The 16,230-nt window shown below is 38.5% G+C and overlaps 4 protein-coding genes across 4 annotated transcripts; 2 read left to right on the top strand and 2 right to left on the bottom strand.

The window, feature by feature from the left end:
• Nucleotides 1-568: 568 nt before the first annotated feature.
• On the top strand, nt 569-2,048 carry LOC125595071. Its single transcript, XM_048771026.1, has 2 exons — nt 569-1,013; nt 1,469-2,048. The coding sequence occupies exon 1, from the start codon at nt 705-707 to the stop codon at nt 999-1,001; it is 297 nt and encodes a 98-aa protein (XP_048626983.1). The 5' UTR covers nt 569-704; the 3' UTR covers nt 1,002-1,013; nt 1,469-2,048.
• Nucleotides 1,205-5,672, bottom strand: LOC106366621. Its single transcript, XM_022709095.2, has 8 exons — nt 4,594-5,672; nt 3,093-3,802; nt 2,788-2,974; nt 2,496-2,699; nt 2,246-2,419; nt 1,989-2,171; nt 1,799-1,912; nt 1,205-1,718 (listed from the first exon to the last, which is right to left on the bottom strand). Exons 1-8 carry the CDS (start codon nt 5,404-5,406, stop codon nt 1,392-1,394), a joined length of 2,712 nt encoding a protein of 903 aa, XP_022564816.2. The 5' UTR covers nt 5,407-5,672; the 3' UTR covers nt 1,205-1,391.
• LOC125595072 lies at nt 5,638-7,290 on the bottom strand. The gene is made up of 2 exons (XM_048771027.1): nt 6,393-7,290; nt 5,638-6,305 (listed from the first exon to the last, which is right to left on the bottom strand). The coding sequence occupies exons 1-2, from the start codon at nt 7,288-7,290 to the stop codon at nt 5,638-5,640; spliced, it is 1,566 nt and encodes a 521-aa protein (XP_048626984.1).
• Nucleotides 7,291-12,106: 4,816 nt separating this feature from the next.
• Nucleotides 12,107-13,725, top strand: LOC125595073 (F-box/kelch-repeat protein At5g43190). Its single transcript, XM_048771028.1, has one exon. The coding sequence runs from the start codon at nt 12,357-12,359 to the stop codon at nt 13,563-13,565; it is 1,209 nt and encodes a 402-aa protein (XP_048626985.1). The 5' UTR covers nt 12,107-12,356; the 3' UTR covers nt 13,566-13,725.
• Nucleotides 13,726-16,230: the final 2,505 nt, after the last annotated feature.

Raw genomic sequence — 16,230 nt, 5'->3', positions numbered from 1 at the left:
TCCAGTTGGAGATGGCCTTCCTACAAACCGCAATCTTAGACATCAAACCTGCTTGACCATTCGCGTTACTCCTCCAACTGTTGTTCACTACCTCCAAAACCATCTCTTCTCACACACCTATGGTCATATCTAAAAGAAAACCTCTTCTTCATTTGTAAACCGTCCAAGGAGGTGAGAATAGGACTGTGATCCGAACAGACTCTCTGGAGATAGAAGGTGGTGGCTTGTGGGAAAACATTTAACCATTCTTGATTTGCTACAGATCGATCCAATCTACATTGTACTAGATCATTACATCTTCTCCCCGCCCACGATAAGGGATTGCCTTTGTATTGTATCTCCCATAGTCCCCAGTTTAGCAGGAGCTTCATGAAGTCTTGGCCCTCCCTCTCTGCACGTTCTGCTCCACCTTCCTTCCAATTTTTTTTAATTTTTTTTAGTTGAATACATCTCGTTAATCTGTGCTTGGAAAACCGAATCGACCCGAAACTAACCCCGGCTGGACAGGACACCGCCTATCTATCACTTTTGAAAATTAACTTAAATAAATACAAAATTAAAGACCACATTTTTGTCTGAAAACCAAAAGGAAAAAAAAAATATCTTTCCTTTCTTTGGACGGTCTCTCTTGTTCAATCTCTCCACGATTCTACCTTTGCGTTATCCCCAAAATTCGCAACCTTTTTTTCTCTCTCTTCAACACAATGGGTCCGCTTGCCATCACCCAGCTAGCCACCGGTCTTAGCGTCTTAGCCGGCGCGGTTTTAGTCAAATCGGTTCTTGACCAAAAGCCTATGGCCGGTGGTCCTTTCCCTCGTTGTCCGACCTGCAACGGTACGGGACGTGTCACGTGCTTCTGCTCTCGATGGTCTGATGGAGATACTGGATGTCGCAGGTGTTCCGGTTCTGGTCGGGCGGCTTGTAGCAACTGCGGAGGTACCGGAACCGGTACACCTTTACCGGTTCAGATCACGGTTCGGCCGCCGAGTCGCCCTTTCTAATTCCAAAGATTTGTAAATTGCTTCTCTTCTCTTCTCTCTATGTCTGTATTGTAAGTTGATTATATGTCCTTTTGTTTCACAGAAAGAGAAATATGAATTGCTTGAATCCGAAATAGAAATAGTAGTTTTTGTGATGAATAAATTTAAAATTCATTCAGAAAAATAAGTAGTAGAAATAGTTAAGAATAAATATATATATAACTTTCTTGATTGTGTTTATGTGTTGTGATATAAAAGATTGAAAAGGTTAGCTTCTTTAGGCTAATCATTTAGGATATCAAGAATAGAGTTTACAAAGTAGCAGCTTGATATACATACATGTCAACCAAGAAACTTAAGAATTGTTTTCATCATAAGATATATATAGCCAAGACAAAAAAAGGAGAAGAGTCATTGTAATCCATCTTCCTTCCATATTTCTCTAAGGAGTTGATATCTTACAGTCTTTCTGCGTCTGTATCCTTTAGGCATCCACTCTGATGAACTGGTTGTTCCAGGAGCAGAGATGATAGAGTTTATGGATGTATCTAAGTCATCCAGCTCATCGTCACTCGTGTATTGTTTCTTATATACCGATGACCCGACTTCTGATAAAGATGGGTTGTTCAGCTCTCCTATGAAGCGTTTTATGGAATCTGTAGACGGCATTAAGTATACTGTTGGTGATGCTGCACACGGGAAGACTATAATGCATCCATTATCTTCTTCGCTCAAACCCTGAGTTTCAGACAAAAGGGTTTGTCAAGAAAAGACACACACACTGACTATTGTAGTGTGAAGACGGTTTTTATTCTAACCTCGGAGTTCAGAACGTCGAATAGCCTTCTAGGGATTCTGTGCGGGTTAAACTCATCTGGGACAAAGTTTCGTAGAACTCTTTTTATTATTGGTGGACCAAGTGTTGGACAAACCTTTCAGAAAAAAATATTAGTCAAAAAGTGTTTTTGGAACAAGAAGAAATGAGATGTGAGTAGTGTAGCTACTTACCTCTCTTCTTGTGGATTCGTCTGCAAGCATTTTGAATGGAAGCATCATTAGATCGCCTAACGAGTTAAGTAGATGGAATAATCTGAAATTTTCACATTCTGGCTTCTCCTTATTGTTGCTATCATCAGATTTGCCTTCCTTTTGCTCGAATTGATCCTCAAGCCATCTAGACCAAGTTCCAATCTGCAATGGCAAATTGCATATTACATACCAAAAAGTAATATGAACATTGTTCATGTAGAGCCTAACTAAGTTACCGCATTTTTTAGTTCTGCGCCTGCCCCAAAGCTTGCTTTTCCTGCTGGAATTGGAAGAACATTTATGTCACTGATCGGATCAGAGACAGGATCTGTCGGCATTTCACTTGCTGACTCACGAAGTATCGCGTTGAACATTGCTACATCAAGTCTACTGATTAACTGTTCCATAACCTGGCTTTCAGAAGCAAGTTTAGCAGCTATAACAAGAAACCTAATAAACCAAACTAGAAAGCTTAATGTCTCCTACCAATTTAGCAAGCATAGGTAGACAACCACACTCTTGTCTCGAACCTCTTAGTGGGCAAAGTCTTTCACAAGCAGCTTTAAAAGCACTTTTCCATAGCTCTATAGCATAGAGTCCCTGGTTCTTATGACCTAACCGTCTTTTCCCCGAAACTTTCCTCGACATCGATCCTTTAACCGCTGCAGATTGCATATACGGCGTCATACTCTGCAATGTGATGATCATTTCAGATCAAAGGCTTGATGAAATAACTCTTTAAAACAAATATTTTGAAACTTTCGGTCTTTTTTATTACCTGCCACCATACTGACTTAACAACTCGAGAGAATATCCAAGACTCGAACTTCTCCAAAGCCGCGAGAAAAGCCCGAGGATCTTCCCATTCGTCTGAACCGAGTTTAATAGAGACCAGGTTCAGTTTCTCTATACCTCGGCTTAAAGTTGCTCTAAGCACAATCGAATTTGATAGCCAAAATGTTAACCTGTGTATATATATATATTTATAGAGACATACAACATTAGAATCATATGCCAACATGTAACCATCAATATATATTATGGAGGAGGACAAAATCTGAGTAGAAATGGTTATGTATGTACCTTGGAATATCATTTCCACATGCTTTAGAAACTAATATCAATCCAGAAACCGCGGCTCTAGCTGCACATGCTCGCTTAGAATGATCTGAGCCGCCATTTCCTTTACAAGCATGAAGATAAAACCTAGCAAGACGACGAGCTGGAGCATGAACTTTGCTCATGGAGCTACTATGCTCAGCGACCACAGAGTAAACAGCTGCTTCAAGAGCTGCTGCTTCTTTCAGCTCATCTTCAAGCGTCTCTGTTCTAGACTCTTGCGGAGTTATCAAACCTAACTTGTTACTCACTCCACTCACCTTTTTCTGATTATCATCATCGATCGTTTTTGTACCGGTTCCGTCAAAATGCACCTGAATAGACTTAAGCTGTTTAAGTCTTGGCACACCTTCCATTCCTAGAGTCTTTCTTCCTAAGGCAAGAGTGTTCGTCCGAAGTCTCATCTGTTTCCTCGCTGCGTCTGGAGGTAACGGAGAGGGAAGGGATTTGATCTCAGAGAACTGTTTCTTGAGCTTTGAGGCAATTGTATCATTCTTGTGTTTTTGGTCACTCTCTGCGGTCACAGCCACTAACTCACTGCTATGTCTTTTTTTCTCTTCTTCTCTCAGTAGATTCTCGATCTCGGAGACTAGTGCTGCCTCGTTGTTACTGTGCTTAAGCGTTACATGTTTCCAACCTTTCTTCTCATCTTTGTTCATCTCCGCATCTGCGTTCTGTTTTGATTCACAGTTCATAAATATTTAGTCTTGCTTCTTCAGGAATGCACCAACGAAACACTACTATTGTACTTATATCACATATATTATTTTTAAAAATCAGATTTGATAGCCTATCACAATCATAAAGTGAAATATTTGCTGTACAATAGTGATCTTTAACAAAAAAAAAGAGGTTCAGAGAACAGAGAAGAAATAAAAACAATTAACTCATACCAATAATTAAACAAATCATCAACAAAAAAAAAATTGGTGTAGATGTTACAAATCATCAAATCTTGATTTGCTAAAAGCCTAAACCTAAATTTATAATATATCTAGTTATCCTAGTAAAAACAGGGGAGCTCAAAAAATATAACATACTAGAGATATTTGCTCGACTTCAGTTACAAAAAAGAGAGATATTTGCTAGATAAGTGAAGTGTGTGTGTGTGTGTGTGTGTGTGTGTGTTTGCGTGTGCTTTTAATTTTAATAAACAAGATATACCATATATCAATTAGATTAAGGTATTATCGGACAAAGTAACATGATATTTGTGTTTTTAAAAACATGTATTGTCATTTTAAATAAAAACATGTGCTAAGCAATTCAAACTACTTGTGATTTTGCCATCTGTATTTGATGAGTAGAATATCTCTCTTTTTTAAAACAGAAAATTTGTGACCAAAATCATAAAAATATCCAAGAATCTAGAGCATAGACGTGCGTACCTCAGATCCACTTCTAAACACAATGTTACTAATCCAAAGATTAAAAACTAGAAATAAAAAAATTATGAAATGTGTACCATGGGATTAGCATCACACGTAGCTGAGAAAGAAACCCTCCGTGAAGACGAACACTGCGACGAAGCATCATCGTCGTCATCCGTCAACGACGCCAAACTAAACTCACTACCTTCTTTATCAACAGATCCTCTCATTTTCGGCTGCGATGAACTGCTACTCCTATAACCATCATCATCTCCGGCCGGCTCAATGGTTAGGTAAATCTCAGAGTTCGCATCGTTCCTCGAGCTTTTCTTGAAAGTAAACGGAGCTCCCACGGGAACTAAGTTGGTCAACACGCCGTAATCAGAAAGGTTGACCACGGCCGAGCCAAGAAGCTTGTTCTTGACGCCCTTGTCTTTCTTCTTGGCGTCGTAGACATGAAGTTCAAGAAGATTCTTATGGAACTTCTTCTCATCCACACCTTTGGGTTCTAGCGTTAAGGTTAGCCTAAAGGACTCGTTGAACATGATCGTGTCTTTGCCCACGACCGCGATAAATGAGCCTAAGCTGTTTTCGCCGTTCTGCCATTTTAGGAGGACGCATTGTACAGGGACTTGGCTCGTTGGCCATGGCTTTAGCTCCTTGATTGAGATTAGATACTCAACGAAAACTCCATTGTCTCTACGGCTCTTTGTTCGAAGACCCAACACCATTTCTTCTGTTTTGGATGTGGATGAAAAAGTGATTGTTGATTGTGATTTAATAAAGAGGGGTTCTGATTGTGGGTTGTAATGGAGTTCATGTTTTGGTGAGAGTAATAAACAAAACCACCTTTCCTGAATAGGACGTGGGTTGCACCATTTTGTTTTTCTTCTTATTATATAAATCATGAGTGCTCTAATATACCTTTGCCTTTTATGTACTGAAACTTTTACTCATTCTACCCATCAGAACTAACTAATATATATATTTTTTTTGATAAGTATGTGAAGTATCATAAAAATGAAACGTACATGTACAAAAGGTTAAAGCTACTAAATCAAATGATGCCAAAAAAAGATAAAAAACATCACAAGATTTTCTAAAAGAGTTTATAAAAACCCAACAGCACTAACACATAGCTAAGAGAATCTCAGCCCAGTGCACATAAGAGAGTGAAACTTCTTCCTCCCCCTTCTTGCCAGGATCGTGTTTCTGATATGACGATCTATGTTCTTGAAGATGCGGTCTGTAGATGAGAAGACTGCATTGTGCAAATGGTTGTTTCTCTCAAGCCACAAGTGATAGATGACTGCATGAGCAGCCAGCTTATGCAGAGTCTGAGGGCAAGTATAATCCTTCATGCGAAGCCATTCTATAAGCGATGTCCAAGTGTGGAATAAGAAGGGTTGATAGCCAAGCCTTCGAATGATCATTTTCCAAAGACGCTCACTAAACCTGCAGCGGAGGAAAAGATGGTCTCTGTTTTCGTCCGGCGCGTTGCAGAGGAGACAAGAATTCTCAACGTTATGGTCCCAAGCTGCAATGCGAGATATTGTTGGCAACCTATCCAAGTGAGTAACCCACATGTGGAAGGCATGTCTTGGAACGTGGCCACCAAACCAAACCACTGATTCCCAATCAACAGTACTGGACCTATCTCTAACAGATTCCCAAGTTCTAGCAGTGTTGAAAGAGTCTAAATAGAGGTCATCAACGTACCAGTTGTAGCAGTCTCGCACCGATGATAGTGAAGGAGGCTGGACGGAGCACAAGATGATATGGAGCTGCTCTGCCTGCGGAGACCTTGCTGGTCTCAGAATTCAACCAGTGTTGGAGCAACAATCTGCCACTTTGGCATGAATGGGGACACCAAGTTGCCGCGGTCCGTCAAAACCCAGCAAGTTGATCAAAGGGCCTATCGGTAGCCAAAAATCAAACCAGAAACTGGCTTGTTCCCCATTACCAACTTCACACCTTATGAAATTTTCAGTAAGTGGCCTGAGCTTCAAAATAGATTTCCAGATCCAAGACCCCTGCTTCTTTTCATCTAAGCTCCAAATGCTGAGTCTTTTAAGTCGGTGGTGTTTAGTCGATGAGGCCCAGAGTGACTCAGACTCACTGTGAAGAAGCCAGACCAGCTTAAGCGAAAGAGTTTTGTTCCATATGCTGAGGTTTCGAAGTCCTAGACCACCTTCAGAACGAGGGAGACATACCACATTCCAAGAAACCTTTTCTGCCGCTTTACTAGTGATGTTTCCATTCCAGAGGAACCGAGAACATAAGGATTCAATAGACTTAATACAGCCCTTTGGAAGAACAAAGGATGAAAACCAGAAGTTTAGGGTACCAGCAATGACAGTGTTAAGTAATTGGCGTCTCCCTGCGAAGGAAAGAGCACAGGAGGTCCAGGAGGAGAAGCGCCTTTTAAGCTGGTCCATAAGTGGCCTGTAGTCGCAGATGCGGAGCTTGCGATGCATTAGAGGGAGACCAAGATAGCGGACAGGAAGTGATCCCAGAGAGAAGCCAAGACTTGCCAAATCTGCGGTTTCCGTCTGGCTCAACCCCGCCAGATACAGTTCAGTTTTGGCCCTATTCATATGTAAACCCGACCAAGAAGCAAAGCTCTGGAGGGTTGCTGCTATTTGCTGAAGAGAGCTCTGTTCTCCATCAAAGAAAAGCATTATGTCGTCCGCAAATGCTAGATGAGAGATAGCCGGATCATTCGCTGATGGATGGTAGTCAATGTCACCATTTAGAAAGTTCTTGTTCAGGAGCTGTGCAAACACTTCCATAGCTAGGACAAAGAGGTATGGGGAGAGGGGGTCACCTTGACGCAAGCCGCGAGAACCTTTAAAATATCCCCCTAGCTCGCCATTTACTGAAACCGAGAACCTGGTTGTTGTGATACACTAAGCAATCAGGTTGATGAAAGATTCAGGGAAACAAAGCGCCTTGAGAAGCATCAAAATAAAGTCCCAGTTAAGAGAATCAAATGCCTTCTTTAGATCAACCTTGAGAAGAGAGCGCTTGGAAATATTTTTCCAGTTGTAACCTTGAATATGCTTGGTGGCCATAAGAACATTTTCCACCAGTAGTCTTCCCGGAATAAATGTAGATTGAGTATTCGAGATTACTGACGGAAGAATTTGTTTCAGCCGGTTTGCAAGTAGCTTGGAAATGACTTTGTACACCGTGTTGCAGCATGAAATTGGTCTAAAGTCAGAGACAAGCACTGCATTTTTCTTCTTGTGGATGAGAGTTAGAATGGTTGCATTCCACTGCTGTAACATTTTTCCTGAGGAGAAGAATTGCTGGATAGCCATAATCAAGTCAGGCCCCACTGCTTTCCAACGATGAGTAAAAAACTCTGCTGGATAGCCATCCGGACCCGGCGCTTTGTTTCTCGGTAAAGAGAAAAAAGCTGATTGGATGTCCAAGCTTGTAAACGGAGCTTCCAGCGATTCCTTAACTGAAGGGGAGCATCTGTAGGAGATTAACTGAGATAAGTCCTCCAGAGAAGAGGCAGTGGAAGGAGAGATACCGCCAAATAGATTCTCGTAATACGACACAACCAGGTTCATAATATCCTCCTTCGAATTAACCACATTACCATAATCATCCTGAAATAAGATAACCTGATTCTGATATATTCTTGTTCTGACCTGGCGGTGGTAAAAGGTAGTGTTAGCATCTCCTTTGTCAAGCCATGTTACACGAAACCGCTGGAAAAAGAACGACTCTTCCGCCCGAGCAAGGTTGATCCATTTGTCACAAGCAATTCTCTCATTTAATGAGAGAGCTCTTCAAAAGCTTCAGTAACTCTTTTTTCAATCCCCGAGTAATTCTCTCGGCTGAAAGCTCTAATAATGCTCTTGAGTTTCTTTGAGACTCTAAGCATCATCGTACCATGGAAAGGCAGGGAAGACAAGCACTCAGCTATAAGAGGCGTAAAATCTGGGTTATCATTGAGCATTGAAAAGAATTTGAAAGGGGCCTTTGCCTTGGATATGGTAGTATCAAGAAAAACACAGCAGGGGTTGTGGTCGGAGATGCCAGGATCCCCAAAGACACCAAGCGAGTTTGGAAACAGCCTTAACCAACCATCATTAACAAGAATTCTGTCCAGCTTTTTTTATATCACACTTTCACCTTGGTTGTTGGACCAAGTAAATTCATTGCCACAGTAGGGGAGATCAGACAAATCAGTAGAGACAATACAGCTGAGGAAGTCACGCATACCTCGAGAGGAAGAGATGACCGCAGCTTTTAAATGATCTGAGGGGTCCAGAATCTGATTGAAGTCTCCTAGGACAGTCCAAGGGCGTTGGGCGATGCTAGGAGAAGAGGAGAGGAAACACAAGTCTGACCACAGGTCACGACAAATTTTCCTATCATTAGAGCCGTAAGAAAAAGTAACAGCAAGCTCGGTGGAGACAGAAGGAAGCTTAACCGAACACGTGATGCATTGAAAAGACTTCTGGAGCACCGAAACAAAAACAGAAGGATACCACAGAAGCCAAATTTTACCTAAATCCGAGAATTCATAATTACATTCGAAATGCCACCCGGGGAAAACCCTGTTGATGAGAGATGCAGCCTTAGGCGGACCAACATGAGTCTCAAACAGACCACCGAAGATTGGCTTATTTAATCGTAACCACTTCCTAAATCCACAACGTTTAGTTTTATCGTTGAAACCTCTAACGTTCCAGCAAAAAATATCCATAAAGGATAAAAAAATCAGAGGTTTAAAGGGCCCCTGGCCCTAGCATTTCCTTTATTCTTCTTACGAGAACGACCAGAAATCACCTGAATATACTGATCTCCTTCATCATCCGGGTCATCATCCTCTTTAGACAAGCCCTCTGAACTCGGGTCATCCTCATCAGAGCTGGATACGGCAGGGGACTTGGCTAGACTTCCTAAACCACCACAGCGCAGGTCTACCATGAAATCCCCCAGAGCAATATCATTTCTAGAACCAGAAATATTTTTCTTGAAGGTTGGAGTAGAGCCTGTGTCGGTAGGAACCTTGGAACTTTGAGCAATCACAGGGAGACCATTGATACGAGGAAGCTCTTTCTTATTGCTATCAATAGGAACCCACTCCTTGGTTGGCACCTTCTTGGGGTTTGGAAGCGGTTTTGGAAGCAGTTTTAGGAGCATTCTCAACACGCCTAATTTCAATATTCCCAATTCCAACGATTGGTAGTTGGCTCTTGATTGGAGCCTTACCTTTGCGCTTGTCAGTATTTATCCTCGAGAGGCCTAAATTTACATTCGTCCAAGTGCAAGATGAAGTAATATATTACATGAACTAGCAAATAATCCCAATGAAATTTAAATATGTTGAATAATATAGTAGTAGTATATTTAAAAAAAATGAAAATTGTTGTTAATTCTTAAAGTGAATGTTGTTAGAGTGATATTGTTCTAGAAAACTTTTGAGAGAGTAAAAACCTTGTAGAGAGAGAAAGTTTTGAAGGATCAACCAAACGACATTTGATGGTAATAAGTGGTAGATTTTCGTTTGTGGATTCTGCCCGATTCGTGTATACTTTCAGTCACAAAACTCATATTGATCACTAAATTAGGCTAATATTAGTGTTCAGTTTACATGCTCCCATGTAAAACTCTAAAATTGGTATAGATCAGAGCATTCAGTTGGTGCATATTAATCTTCTTAGTAATCATGATTTAAAGCTCTATGTGTTAGTCACCATTCATGATGACCTTGAGAAAATATTTAATGCTTGAAATTATTGAAAATGGTGAATCCGTGAAACATTAATACTAATCAACCGCTGCATATTGACTTGCATGTTTTTTTAAAGTATCGCATTAATAAACAAGTAAGAAGCTCTATGTGTTAGTCATGCACCCTCACTCTCTACATCATTACGAAAAAAGAAACATGCATCGGCATGGCACCGACCACCGAGCCATCCACGACTAGTCATATTATCCAAAGCATCACAAATTAACTAAGAAATCATTTACAGTCGATCCCAGCCATGGGTGACAGTAAATACGAGGAAAGCTTTGTCAAGTGGTTCACAACAAAATAAATAAATTGTGTTCCGAGTTACGTTCTCTATTTTAAAACATCTCAAAGTAATTCTAGCCACAAAGTCATGATAGCCACATGGGTGTGGACCGTGTGGTCAGGGCGGATCCAGAAACATGTTTTGTTGGGGGCACAATATGAAAAAATGACAAAAACCATGCTGAACTGGGGGCACATTTTTTTCATTCACTAAATCCAAGAATATTTAATCAAATTGTATTAAACTACATAAGAAAAATCAGAAAATAGTAGGGGACATGTGCCCCCTACCGCAAAGCCTACATCCGCTCTTGGGTGTGGTCGGGTGATCGCATGGCGTCTCCTTGTCTTTAAAGTTTAGGGTTCGAATCTGCGCCAACTCAGATTTACCAACCTATGTGGCCATGCAACATGGATATCTAATTCCAACCGGGTCTGGTTGGCGCCGGTGGTCAGACCCCTATAGAACTAGTCGGTTGGGTCTCGGCCCGCCAGATACCCCCGGATTATAAAAAAAAAAATGTCATGTTGAGTTTGATGTAAAATGATATTACTTAAATATTAATTTTACATACAATTCAAAAGAAAAAGAATAAAAAGTAAAGTGTATGAGAAATGAAAATTCAAAATGTTGAAAAGTGAACATAAGTTTACCAAACTAAACGTATGATTTTTCTATATTAGAAATTTGAAAAGATTTTTCTAAAGTATGTAAAGAAAGAACTTATGTATGAGTTCATAAGTGCATACCATAAAAGAGTATGAATAAGAGGATACACCAAGCTAAACGCAAACGTGCACGGCATTTCTCAGTTTGGTTGGGTCCGAATCTAGGTCGAATTGTGAACATATGTTAAACAGAACAAGTCAAATATATTGGCAAACTTATATAATTTCTTCGTTAAATGTATAGAAATCAAACTATGAATCAACAAACAACCTCGAAACTGCCATTTTTCGGACTGTCAATGCAATCTGCCAATGACAACTATATTGGATTATTTATCTTCAGACTATCCTTGTGGTTGCATGTGAAAGGACTTGAATTTTAACATCCCCGAATGTACGATACCCAATCTTATCATAAAACTTGCTTGTCTATCATGTCCTCTTATCTCCATACAGAATTCTGAATAATTGAAGCAGCACAGAATATGCTCCCACTCCCAGCAACAAATTAAACTTGACCACGGGAGTTTTGTTTTCAACAAATCTGATGCTTAAATTTGAATAGAAAATGAATCTGAATGATCTGCTCCTTTATAGTTACTGGTAGACAGCTTAGTATTAACTAGTAGTTATTTCTGCGAATTCAAGTTTACCTAAGATAGACTATAAGAAATTACGTATGATTGTCTTTGATATCATTTTTAAAATCGATATCAACTAAAGTCGCCCTACGAATCATTCTAACCCACTTGTTCCTTTTCTCAACACTAAACATGCTGGTTGTCTTGCGCCGTTCTGACTTTGATAAATGCTATCAACTCATTAATAATCAAATTCGATTCTTTTTCTCGATGGTAGAATTTTCTTTAATTTTTAATACTAGTTTTTAGCATATTTAAAGTATGTATTAAAACTAGTATTGTTATGTATCACCATCCGAATTCAAACCCATCAAAAGACTTTCACATTTGAATTATTTTATTCCGGTCAATTTGGTTTTGCACTAACTTTTGTTACGTATTATTTGCGATTTGAACTTTCCACGTCTCAAACGGGATTCTTTACACGTCTTCTTCCCTTCTCCTACCTTCTTGAAGTAAAGCACCACTTGATTCAAACCACTTTTCTATCTAACCTCGCAACATGTTCCGACTCAGAGCTCCCGGCAAGAAACCCATTACCATCACCACCCCCACCACTTCAACGTCCGCCTCCAATTTCCTTTACTGGTCACCGGAATCTTCTCCCACCGCCGTATCCTCTCCAACCGCTATGGATCCGATCATTTGGTCCAATCTACCTAACCACATCCTCGACCACATCCTCTCTTTCCTCCCTTTCAAAACCCTCGTCTCTCTCCGATCAACATCCAAGCATCTCCGGTCTTTGATCCTCTCTCCAACTTTCCTCTCCGACCATTCCTTCTCCCTCCCTTCTTTCCTCCTCCTCTCTCACCCTCAGGCTTTTCAATCTTTCCCTCTCTTCGACCCTAACCTCATATCCTGGCGCACGTTACCACTCCCTCGCTCCCTCTCGCTAACCTGCGCCTCCTCCCTCCTCTCTTCTTCCCACGGCCTCCTCTGCTTCTCCGTCTCCCCTTCCTCTGCTTCTTCTCTCTCCGTCTTCAACCCCTTGACCAGATCCTCCAGATCTATCAAATTCCCGTTCTACCCTTTCCCCTTTGAGCTTCTCTCCCTCGTCGCTTTCCCTGACAGCTACCGGATCTTCACCATCTCCTCCTCCTCCTCCACGTCGAGGTCCGTTTGTCTCTACGATTCCGGCGACCGCTCGTGGAGAATATTCGGCGGCGTTGACCAAGTGTTACCTCGTGGGTTTAATCAAGATGGAGTCTTTTACAATGGGTCACTCTACTTCGTCAGATCCGAGCCTTTTCTCCTCGTGAGCGTCAATCTCGACGACGGAAAATGGACAGCCGCCACCGGAGACGGAGTCTTCCCGGCGGAGGATGAGATCACGTTTGCTAGATTAGTTACTGATCCCGAGAAGAAGATTCTTTACATGGTGGGAGGAATCGGAAGCAATGGGATATGCAGGAGCATCAAGATTTATGAATTTAAAAGAGAAACAGAGAGTTGGATCGAAGCTGAAACGCTCCCGGACATTGTTTGCCGGAAGTTTACTTCGGTTTGTTACCACAACTACGAGCATGTGTACTGTCTTTGGCACAAGGAGATGATCTGCGTCTGTTGCTATAATTGGCCTGAGATTCTCTTCTTTCATGTTGGGAGAAGGACATGGCATTGGGTTCCCAAGTGTCCTTCGTTGCCGGAGAAATGGAGCTGTGGGTTTCGCTGGTTCTCTCTCGTCCCGAGCTTGTCTGCTTCCGTTTAATTATATTGGTCTTCGATCTTTTGTCAGTTTTGTTATTTTCTGTACTTCGAATCTCCTTAATTGTCTGCCTTGCAATCTCTGGTTTCTCTTTCTGAAATAAGGTCTGTAACTTTAGGCATTGTTTGTTTTCATCAGCATTGATCCAATGTGCATTTAAAAATAAAACCTCATTCATTCTGTTTTTTTTTTTCAAATATAGAATTTAGAATAAAATCTCTCTAACTTTATATTAATTTTTATTCTATATTGGAATAAATAATTTTATTTTTACTTCTTACTCCACCTTTTACTTTACAATAGAATATATTAGAGTGAAACTTATTTCTATTTTTGTATGCTGACAAAAAGACACAGTTTTATATAAATATTTTAGTTGAACTTATTCATACGATTATTATTTTTAAAGTAGTTCAACAACTATAATAGAATAAGGTGGCGACTAGATATCCAAAAGGTTCAGTAAATGTATTTTGCTTGTTTGCTAAAAAAATGTATTTTACTTGCTAATTATGGTCATGAATGGTAAACATGCAGAGTGTATTACAAAAATTAAAAGTAACAAAAATTTATAAATACATAATTATATGTATAAATTTTGTTATTGTTAATTTGTGGTGCGGTTTACTACAATTTGAAACATAAATTCTTTAAATGTCTCATTTGAGATACAACTCTCATCTCTCTCATGTTTCTTACAATTTTAATTTGAAAGTTCTACATATATATATAGGCATAGATATACAAGTCTCTGGGTCAAATTCAGATTGGTTCATGTCTGATCTGAATCTTGTGGGTATTATAAATTTAGATCCAACTATGTATTTAGAAATTTTCGGCTCGGATCATTTTCTGTTGGATTTGGGTCAGTTCAGTTCTATAATTACTATACATTATTTTTGACTATATATCAGGTTCGGGCCGGTTGGAGTTTATTTAAGACCAAAAAAACCCAACTGGTTGAACTGGACCGAAAACCCGAAAAATAATGGAAATCCAAAAAATACCTAAAATATTCTAATATTTGAAAATAACTGAAATTTTACCTAAAGGCCAAAATACTAAATTTTTATCAGAATTATATTTCTGAAAATCTAAATTTTACTTGAAACCAAAACTATACTCGTAGACCCCAATAAGAAATTTTAAAAAATATCTATAATACCAAAAGTATATTAAAACACTCAAAATACCTAATAGGATTAGTTATGGTTCATATTACAGATCTAGGTAAAATGTCCACGCCTATTAAATATTGTCACAGAGAAACTTTCTTAGAGTTTATGTGTTTTATTGGTGAGACATGGTACGATTTACTAATTTAGGATTAATATGTAATTTTTATAGTTTTATGTCAATTAATCATTTATATAGTTATATTTTTAGTTAGTCGTCTAAAAAATCTATGTATAATGTTTATCATTGTAATAATTTCTTTATGTTAATCTAGATATGTGGAATGGTTATTATCTGTTGGTATTTTGAATCATGTTATAGTTTAGAGTATATGATAGATGTATTAGCCATGTCGAATTTGGATCTTTTGTACAAGTCGCTTCGCGAAGTTCACTATCAAAAAGCAGGTCAATATAAGGTTGGAATAAGCTTCTAGAAAGAAAAAGTATGTCCATTGTCCACGGTCAGTATCGTGCGGACATGTTCAGGGACCTACATCGTTTGGATACGCAATTTAGTTTTATAGTGAACAAAAAGAAAAAAAACAATTAATTTTTCTCTTTTTAATAAATACTAGGTGACTCACCCGCACCCATGCGTAAGCATTTATATTTTTTTTAAACTAAAATATAATAATTTTGAGTAATATTTTATTAAGGTTTTATTTATAAGTTTTTAGTTGCAGTGTTATACCTTGTTTTTGCAATATATCAATATTGCCATGATAATTTTTTCTAAAATTCTAAAATCAGTGTTGTAAAAGATAACTGTCAAATGTTGCATCAATATGGTTTTCCTTAGGGAAAATTTAATGGTTACCATTTTTTTATTTTTACCACAAGTAAAGAGACATTTTCAAAAATAACTTATTCGTTAAGTGGCAAAAAAACTCTTACACATGTTTATCTATATATATAAATTATTATTATTAAATATAAAAATATTTTTTTTATGTTTTCGAATTATACTTTTCAAATTCAAAACTTTTTATAATTTTTTTTTGAATTTTTTTCAAAATTTTTTTTGAAAATCGAAAATTATGTTTGACTATTTTTAAAAAAAAAAAATATATATAATATATATATATATATATATATATTTTTATATTTAGTATATATATTATTACCAATCATAAATTATCACATTCCAAAAACCTTTCATTAAAAGTGAGAATAAAAGTGATTATTGTGTAACCATGAAAAATGGTACTATGAATGTGGTATTTGTAGCAATTTCTCTTTTCCTTATGAAATAATGAAAAATAAGTTATAAGTTTATATAATTGAAAGATGAAAATTTGAATTTGCATAAATTGTAGGATTAGCAAAGTTGAAAAAATGATGAAATCATATCACCACCAATCAAACCCATCTCAATTTATAGAAACAACTCATTTAAGATATTTTTTTTCAAACCCCAAAATAATCACTGTGATCTTGCATGTATCCAAAAAAGAATAAATATTACCATGAAAGTTTTTCCTACAAAGAAA

Source organism: Brassica napus (genome assembly GCF_020379485.1).
Source record: "Brassica napus cultivar Da-Ae chromosome C9 unlocalized genomic scaffold, Da-Ae chrC09_Random_25, whole genome shotgun sequence".
Taxonomy (NCBI): Eukaryota; Viridiplantae; Streptophyta; class Magnoliopsida; order Brassicales; family Brassicaceae; genus Brassica; species Brassica napus.
The sequence above is the reverse complement of the archived record's forward strand: the minus strand, read 5'-3'. Positions and strand labels throughout refer to the sequence as shown.

Excerpts from the sequence above, each read along its gene's own strand:
- LOC106366621 (XM_022709095.2), bottom strand. The coding sequence starts at position 5,406 with ATGATTTATATAATAAGAAGAAAAACAAAATGGTGCAACCCACGTCCT. Across the intron at positions 2,700-2,787 it reads TTAAGTCAGTATGGTGGCAG|AGTATGACGCCGTATATGCA; the intron begins GTAATAAAAAAG and ends ATCACATTGCAG. Across the intron at positions 1,913-1,988 it reads ACGAATCCACAAGAAGAGAG|GTTTGTCCAACACTTGGTCC; the intron begins GTAAGTAGCTAC and ends TTTTTCTGAAAG.
- LOC125595071 (XM_048771026.1), top strand. The coding sequence starts at position 705 with ATGGGTCCGCTTGCCATCACCCAGCTAGCCACCGGTCTTAGCGTCTTA.
- LOC125595073 (XM_048771028.1), top strand. The coding sequence starts at position 12,357 with ATGTTCCGACTCAGAGCTCCCGGCAAGAAACCCATTACCATCACCACC.
- LOC125595072 (XM_048771027.1), bottom strand. The coding sequence starts at position 7,290 with ATGGAAGTGTTTGCACAGCTCCTGAACAAGAACTTTCTAAATGGTGAC. Across the intron at positions 6,306-6,392 it reads CCCTTTGATCAACTTGCTGG|CAAGGTCTCCGCAGGCAGAG; the intron begins GTTTTGACGGAC and ends TTCTGAGACCAG.